The 8,723-nt window shown below is 48.7% G+C and overlaps 1 protein-coding gene across 1 annotated transcript; it reads left to right on the plus strand.

The window, feature by feature from the left end:
* LOC148057829 (toll-like receptor 1) lies at window positions 1–7,685 on the plus strand. The gene is made up of 2 exons (XM_087782731.1): window positions 1–2,247; window positions 7,536–7,685. The coding sequence occupies exons 1-2, from the start codon at window positions 7–9 to the stop codon at window positions 7,683–7,685; spliced, it is 2,391 nt and encodes a 796-aa protein (XP_087638857.1). The 5' UTR covers window positions 1–6.
* The last annotated feature ends 1,038 nt before the right edge of the window (window positions 7,686–8,723 follow it).

Consider the following 8,723-nt stretch of genomic DNA (forward strand, 5'->3'; position numbering starts at 1 on the left):
CTAGGGATGAATCTGTGTCTGACATCCAGGAGAGAAGTGAAGGAACTCACACATCAGAATCTCACTCGTGTTCCTTCTGATCTCCCCAACTACATCAGGTATCTCGATCTATCTTACAACTTCATCCAGAGACTAAATGGGGATTCATTTTCAAGACTAGTCAAGCTTTGTTTCCTAAAGATCACCAACTGTGGTTTGAAAGAGATTTCGGTTGATACTTTCGATCAGGTCCCAACCCTCAAGGTTCTGAACATTTCCAGCAACAAACTGCTGACCATCCCTGATTTAAAGTTGCCGAACATGGAAAATCTTGACATGTCCGACAATCCTTACCAGAGCTATGCTGTGCCGAGGTCATTTGAGCTCATGAAGAATCTGGAGGTCCTTTCTCTTGGAAGCACAACTGCTTGGTCTGTCACCGCTGATGACTTCAATTCCCTGCTCAGGATCCCTTTGCAACATTTCACTCTAAGAGCTGGAATTCCTTGGCAAAAATATGAGGCGGGTGCCCTTGGAAAATTGTCCATCAAGAAAATGTCGCTCAACTCTTCTTTTTGTGGTCGTTTTGACTTGTTTGACAAAGTTCTACGTGATTTGAACAAGGCAAGAGCAACAGCATTGAGATTTATCACTTTGTTTTCTGACAACTGTAAACTTGATTGGGACCCTTTCGTGAACTTGAGAACAATGCCAAACATTAAGAATGTAACCTTGGAGTATACCTGGATGAACAGCTCTTTTATGGGAGCACTTGTGAAGAATGTATGGCTCTCCACTGTTCAGGATTTATCATTTGTCCACATGAGTTACAATGAAGATACTCCAGATGGGTTACAAGTGACAACCATCAATCACTCCGTTGGTTTCCGTTCATTAACTATTGATGGTGTTAATCATTTTCAAATGAAGTACCCCATAATTAATATAAGCCTTAAGGCATCTTCAAATCTGACCTATGTGAAATGTTCTGGGACTGGGATGAATATTGTGCCCTGCCAATCCTTCTTAACATTGCCAGCACTGGAGACTATGGATTTAAGCAACAATCTTTTGAGTGACCGTGGGTTCTGGTGGTACTCTTGTACATACACCTCCATTTTGCCAAAGCTGAAACGGTTGATCCTGAGCCAAAACCGCTTCAAGAGTCTGTCATTCTTTGCCGATAAAACACATGAAATGAGCACGCTACAGTTTCTCGACCTCAGCTTCAACTCCATCACGCTTGATAACCCATGCAATTGGCCGGAACACTTGACAGAAATCAGTCTGGCAAACAACAACCTCGGAAATAGTGTTTTCCAATGCTTATCCAAACATTTCATGAAGATTGACTTGACAAAAACAGGAATCACAACCATAACACCGAATGATGGAATTTTGCTTCCCAGTCCAACACACCTTATACTAAGTTCCAATGGTATTCACTCGCTCCCGGACTTTCATGACGCCCCTGCTTTGATCAGTCTTTATATAGACCAGAACGCCATCCCATTTCTATCCCAAGAGGTCATGGAGCAACTGCCAAGTCTTCAGACTATTAAAGCTGGGAACAATCCATTCGTCTGCTCGTGTGACTCACACTGGTTCCTCACCCATTATAACAAATCCCTGCTTCTAGATTGGCCCCTAGACTACGCTTGCAATTCTCCTCTGTCACTTGCAGGCCTTCCCCTCTCTGAGTACAAAACAACTGAGCTATCATGTACAATGTGGCTCAGGGCTGTTGTAGCTCTGTCTTGCTTGATGGTTGTAGTGTTCCCTATTATTGTGCTTTTCTACAAATATGATGGCTTGTGGTATTTAAAGATGTTGATGGTATGGATTCGAGTGAAGAGTCGAAGCAAGAAACGATCGCAAATTTTAACAGATGTATCATTTGCTTATCATGGGTTCATCTCCTACAGCCATCACGATGCAGACTGGGTGGACAACAAGTTGGTAAAGTGCCTTGAAAATGCTGGGTTTTCTCTGTGTGTTCATGCACGTGACTTTGTACCAGGAGACTGGATCATAGACAACATCATTAACTGTGTGGAATCCAGCTACAAGACCCTTTTTGTCCTCTCCAAGCATTTTATCCAGAGTGAATGGTGTAACTACGAACTGTTCTTCGCTCAGCACCGAGCCATTGGAGTCCATGAGGACTCCCTTGTTTTCATCCTTTTGGAGCCGTTGCCTGATGATTGTTTGCCCAAGAAGTTCTTGAGACTAAGACGTCTACTGAGGCAGCAGACGTATCTGTCACGGGTGGAACTCGGCAGGAGACCCAGAAGCGGAAGTGGACAAATATCCTCGGAGCAAATGTTCAAGCAAAGTCTTTTAATATTCCAAGCGGTCGGAAGGGACCGAAACAAAAAACAAATCAGGAACTCGGGACGAAGGCAGGACGCGGCTGGAGATCGGGATCTCAGATCCGGAACTAAAACAAAAGAGGAAAAAGACTCACGTGAGCAAAACAAGGCGCTGACAACGTCAGGGGTCTTCAGGAAAAAGTTCATAGGGAACAAGAGCAAAGAGAATCTACGAATGCCAACCTAGTCTGGAAACTCAATTCTCTGGCGAGTTCTTCAGGTCCGCGACGCTCCTTTTCTGTGGGAAGAACCCGCCATTCAATCACCCCCAGCCGCGCACCTGCCAGCGTCTGTCAAGACAAAAACAAAGACACGAACCAAAACAGGAAACCGACTACAAAATAAAACAGGAAAAGCACCAAAACATGACAGTACCCCCCCCTCTAGGTAGCGCCTCCAGGCGTTCTACCCGGTCTTTCCGGGTGCTCCCGGTAAAAGTCTCGGAGGAGGGAGAGGTCCAGGATGAGTGAGCGGGAGATCCAGGAGCGCTCCTCTGGACCGTAGCCCTCCCAGTCCACTAGGTACTGGAAGCCCCGACCTCTGCGGCGAACCTCCAGGATCTTGTGGACCTTGTACGCAGGGTGATTGTCAATGATGAGCGGAGGAGCTGGAGGCTCGGCTGGCGCACTGAGAGGACTGGTTGAGACGGGCTTCAGGAGAGAGATGTGGAAGGTGGGATGGACCTTGAGCGACGGAGGGAGCTTGAGGCGCATGGCAGTGGGATTAATGATCTTTTCGATCTCGAACGGCCCCACGAACCTAGGAGCCAGCTTGCGTGATTCCACTGGAAGGGGAAGGTCCCGGGTGGATAGCCAAACCTTCTGGCCAGGTGAGTACCTCGGGGCTGGCACACGGTGCTTGTCAGCGAGGCGTTGATTTCTTGTAGCGGTGCGGGATAAAGCCTCCCTGGTCTGGTGCCAGACAGATCGACAACGTCGTAGGTGGGCCCAAACTGAGGGAACCGCTGCCTCCCTCTCCTGAGAGGGGAAGAGAGGTGGTTGATAACCATACGCTGCCATGAATGGTGACCTCCCAGTGGCAGATGAAGTTAGGGAGTTGTGAGAATACTCCACCCAGGGGATGTGCTGACACCAGGAGGCCGGGTGACGAGCCGACACGCAGCGTAAAGCTGATTCCAGGTCCTGGTTGGCCCGTTCCGTCTGGCCGTTGCTCTGCGGATGGTACCCCGACGAAAGGCTAGCCTTAGCCCCCAGGGATCTACAGAAAGCTCTCCATACCTGCGAGGAGAACTGGGGTCCCCGATCCGAGACAATGTCTACCGGGATACCATGGAGTCGAAAAACATGTAGGACCAGCAGGTCCGCTGTCTCCAAGGCTGACGGTAACTTTATCAGGGGGATAAAGTGAACCATCTTGGAAAAGCGGTCCACTACTGTCAGGATAACTGTCCTACCCATGGAAGGAGGGAGACCGGTGACGAAATCCACAGAGATGTGCGACCAGGGGCGACTCGGCACAGGTAAGGGTCGAAGGAGTCCAGCGGGGGGGGGGGGGGGGCGACGGGAGGACTTTCCGCGAGCACACGTGGTACATGCAGCCACAAACTCCAGGACGTCGCGTGCCATCTCCGGCCACCAGAATCTCTGCCTGAGAAAAGAGAGTGTCCTTGAAACGCCCGGGTGACACGCTACCTTGTGGGTGTGCCCCCACTGAAGAACCTGGGCAAGAGCTGGCTGCGGAACAAACAGTCTATCAGGCGGTCCAGAGCTAGGTCCTGGGTCACTCTCCTGGGCCTCCTGAACAACCCTCTCTATATCCCAGCTGGCCGCCCTGATAAAACACCGCTTTGGAAGGATGGTCTCCTCTGCCAGACCCTCCTGGGAAGGAGCAAACTGACGGGATAAGGCATCAGGCTTAACGTTCTTACCTCCCGGGCGGTACGTCAGGGAAAAGTCGAAACGACCCAAAAACAGGGCCCAACGGGCCTGGCGGGAGTTCAGGCGCCTGGCCTCCTGTAGGTAGAGTAAGTTCCGATGATCCGTTAAAACCAGAAAGGGTACCTCTGAGCCTTCCAGCCAATGCCTCCACTCCTGAAGTGCCGCCACCACCGCCAGGAGCTCCCGGTTGCCAATGTCATAATTCTGCTCCGCTGGGGACAGCTTCCGGGAATAGAAAGCACAGGGATGCACCTTATTGTCCCTGGCGCACCTCTGGGACAGCACTGCCCCTATGCCGGTGTCCGAAGCGTCCACCTCCACGATGAACTGACGGGCTGGGTCGGGGTGTCGTAGGATAGGCGCGGAGGAGAACAGCGAGCGCAGCCGGTTGAAGGTGTCGTCCGCCTTGGAGGACCAGGTGTAAGCACTCTTGGTGGAGGTAAGCTGGGTTAAAGGAGCGGCAACCTGGCTATAACCCCGGATGAACCTGCGATAAAAATTAGCGAAACCCAAGAATCGCTGCAATTCCTTTCGGCTAACAGGCTCCGGCCATTGAGCAACTGCCTCCACCTTCATGGGATCTGGCCGCAGCTGACCCTGCCCTAGAATAAAACCCAAAAAACTCACTGTGGGGACTCCGAACTCGCACTTCTCTGCCTTGACAAACAGTCTGTTCTCTAATAATCGTTGGAGTACGCGGCGGACGTGGCTGACGTGTTCCTCAGGAGAACTGGAAAAGATCAGAATGTCGTCAAGATAAACGTACACAAAATCACTCAAAAAGTCCCCTAAGACCTCATTGATAAGTCTCTGGAACACCGCTGGCGCATTGGTCAGGCCAAACGGCATGACCAGGTATTCGAAGTGACCTAAGGGGGTCTTAAAAGCCGTCTTCCACTCATCTCCCTCTCTAACACGGACCAAGTGATAAGCACTTCTAAGGTCCAGTTTAGTGAATATCATGGCCTTGTTCAGAGGATCAAACGACGGGTCTATGAGTGGGAGGGGATACCGATTCTTAACGGTTATGCTGTTTAATCCCCGGTAGTCTATACAAGGTCTCAGGGACTTGTCCTTCTTACTAACAAAAAAGAACCCTGCACCAAGAGGCGAAGAAGAGGGGCGAATTAAACCGGCGGTCAGTGACTCCCCGATATAAGTGTCGAGGGCCTGGCGCTCCGGGCGAGAAACCCTATACAGTCGACTACAGGGAAGAGGAGAACCAGGAAGTAGGTCGATGGCGCAGTCATAGGGACGGTGCGGTGGTAGGGATAGCGCCCTCTCCTTGCTAAAAACCTCACCCAAACTGTGATACTCTGGAGGAACGGAGGAAAGGTCAGGAGGGGGAGAGATGGGAAGTGGAGGACGAGAGCAAGTAGGTGCAGAACGGAGACACTGTGAATGACAATGCGGGCTCCAACCAAGTACCGTGGAGTTCACCCAATCAAAGTGAGGGTTATGGATACGAAGCCAGGGGAGACCGAGAACAATAGGAGAAGAGGGAGAAGAAATCAGAAGAAAACAAATTAACTCAGAGTGGTTACCCGAAATCGTGAGGGAAAGGGGAGTAGTCTGGTGAGTAACGTCGAGTAGTGGTCGGCCATCTATGGCGCAGACCGGGCGGGGAACGTCTAGTTTAAGCAGGGGAAGGTTGAGGGAAAGGGTGAAGTCTCGGTCAATAAAATTGTCGTCAGTGCCAGAGTCGATTAGTACAGTTTCCGCCGTCGAAGTCAAGTCAACCGTCAAAAGACCAGGTAGGGTGATCCGGTGAGTCGGGTCATGCGACGAACGAGTGTGTCCCACCCGAGCACTAACCTTAGGTCGACTGGGGCAGACACGTAGTCGATAACCAGGCTCGCCGCAGTACAGACACAGTCCCTTCGTGAGCCTGTGGGAGCGCTGTTCCGGAGACAAACGTGTCCGACCCAGCTGCATCGGCTCATCGGGTGGCGGCGTAGGAGTCTCAGGAGTCAACAGAGGAGCAGGTTGGTCAAAAAGAGGAAAAGCAGGAGAGATAACGTCCCTGCCACGTTCCCTGCGGCGCTCCCTCAACCTATTATCAATCCTGATGGCTAGGCTGATAAGGGCCTCCAACCCCTCTGGTTCCTCCCGTGTGGAGAGTTGATCCCTGACTGCGCTACCTAACCCCTGGGTAAACGCGGTGATCAGTGCGGGTTCATTCCAACCACTCTCAGCAGCTAAAATTCTGAAATCTACCGAGTAATGCCCCACAGACTCCTCGCCCTGACGTAACCTGAGTAGTCTGCGAGAGGACACCGCGGGAGAGCGATGTGGTAGGTCAAAAACACGGCGCATCTCGTCAGAGAAACAATCAAAATTAGCTAGAGCCGGGGAGTTAGACTCCCACAGGGAAGTAGCCCAGTCCGCTGCTCTACCCCGGAGGAGGTTTATTAGATAAGCGATCTGAGCGCGACCCGCAGAAAACGAGGAGGGCTGCTGGCTAAAAACTAACTGAACTTGGAGCAAAAAACGTGAACAACCACCCACTTCTCCACTATAATATCCCGGCGTGGGTATCGTGGGTTCGCGTAGAACCGGCAGTCTCTCAGGTTGAGCAGGAGCAGAAACAGTCGGCGTGCGTACAGCGGCTGCAGCGGCTGCAACAGGTGCGGGAGGGGCCACACGGAGAGTCAACTCACCCACGGCGGCTGACAGCTGGACCAGCGCTGCGTGACTCTCCCGTGTCATCTCCTCGAGCGAACAAAGTCTGGTTCCTTGAGAACCGAGGGCTCGGCGGAGCTCCTTCACTTCCGCTGGGTCCATTTGGTGGCCAGAGAATTCTGTCACGGGTGGAACTCGGCAGGAGACCCAGAAGCGGAAGTGGACAAATATCCTCGGAGCAAATGTTCAAGCAAAGTCTTTTAATATTCCAAGCGGTCGGAAGGGACCGAAACAAAAAACAAATCAGGAACTCGGGACGAAGGCAGGACGCGGCTGGATATCGGGATCTCAGATCCGGAACTAAAACAAAAGAGGAAAAAGACTCACGTGAGCAAAACAAGGCGCTGACAACGTCAGGGGTCTTGAGGAAAAAGTTCATAGGGAACACGAGCAAAGAGAATCTACGAATGCCAACCTAGTCTGGAAACTCAATTCTCTGGCGAGTTCTTCAGGTCCGCGACGCTCCTTTTCTGTGGGAAGAACCCGCCATTCAATCACCCCCAGCCGCGCACCTGCCAGCGTCTGTCAAGACAAAAACAAAGACACGAACCAAAACAGGAAACCGACTACAAAATAAAACAGGAAAAGCACCAAAACATGACAGTATCTGGAGTGGCCTGACGATGAAAGGAAGCAACAGGTTTTCTGGGCAAGTCTTAAATCCATGTTGCGTACGGCAGGGAAGGCAGTAATTAGGAAAACTGCAGCTAGTTCTATTCCAAACACAGCCGGCCAAATTAAATCGGAAGTTTAGAAAAGTGGGCCCGCATATGAAAATTAAACGTGGGATTTAAGACAAATTTATCCAAATGTATCTTTTTCTGTAAATAAATAACTATATTGCCAACATACCTATAAATGGCAAAACATATTTCCATAAAATGTTGTCTTTGGCCACAGTGAAATATAATGTGTCAATAGTCCTCCGTCAAATGTAATATTTCTCTCAGGTATGATGTGGATGCAAATATATGTCACGCCATGTTTTCTACGGACGATCTGCACATGTGATTAGGACTTTGATCGCGAAAATTTGTAGAGTTAAAATATTAAAACAGATGTTTCTGGCTCATTGCTAATGAACTTGCCAATGTTTTTTTTTTTCCTAAACATCAAACTATATGACTGTTTCATTTTTAAATTTAAAGTTTTATATAGGTATTTTTATTTAATAGTATAATGAGACATGTCTCAATCGTCAGTGCCAACCAACAACATAGTTTGTTGTCCTTCATGCTTGTATAATAGGCTCATGAATGGTTTTTGAAACGCTTTATTTAATTTGCAAAGAAACATCTCCCCCTAGTGCCTGATACTATTAGCATACACACCATTTGATTGTTTTATGTTCTTTATAAAGTATTTTGTTGGTTTGATCTTGCTTATATCGTAATAACTTTAGCATACATAGTTTTTGCTCTCAGTTGTTGTATTATCAGCCAATAAAGGAAAGTATTACTAACCAACACCCTTTCATTTATTTTATAAAAATTTGATTGTAAAAATAGATTTGTTTTAAAAATGATTATAAATAAATCCCAAGAGTAGAAAAAAATACATACTGTAGATGCACACACAAATATAGTTTGTGCTGTACTATGAAAGTACATACATATATAAGTACCATTAGACTTGTTTCAATGCATGAATAGATGACTGTGTACATACATTCAATGTCAAACATATATTCAGTTTAAACAGTTAATTGAAAAATATTAACGTCAAAAAATGACATGTAAAAATAAATTAATTCAGTGTCAGAAATTTGGTTAAATTACTGTTAACATCCGGG

Source organism: Callionymus lyra, unplaced genomic scaffold (genome assembly GCF_982586985.1).
Source record: "Callionymus lyra unplaced genomic scaffold, fCalLyr1.hap1.1 HAP1_SCAFFOLD_506, whole genome shotgun sequence".
NCBI lineage: Eukaryota > Metazoa > Chordata > Actinopteri > Syngnathiformes > Callionymidae > Callionymus > Callionymus lyra.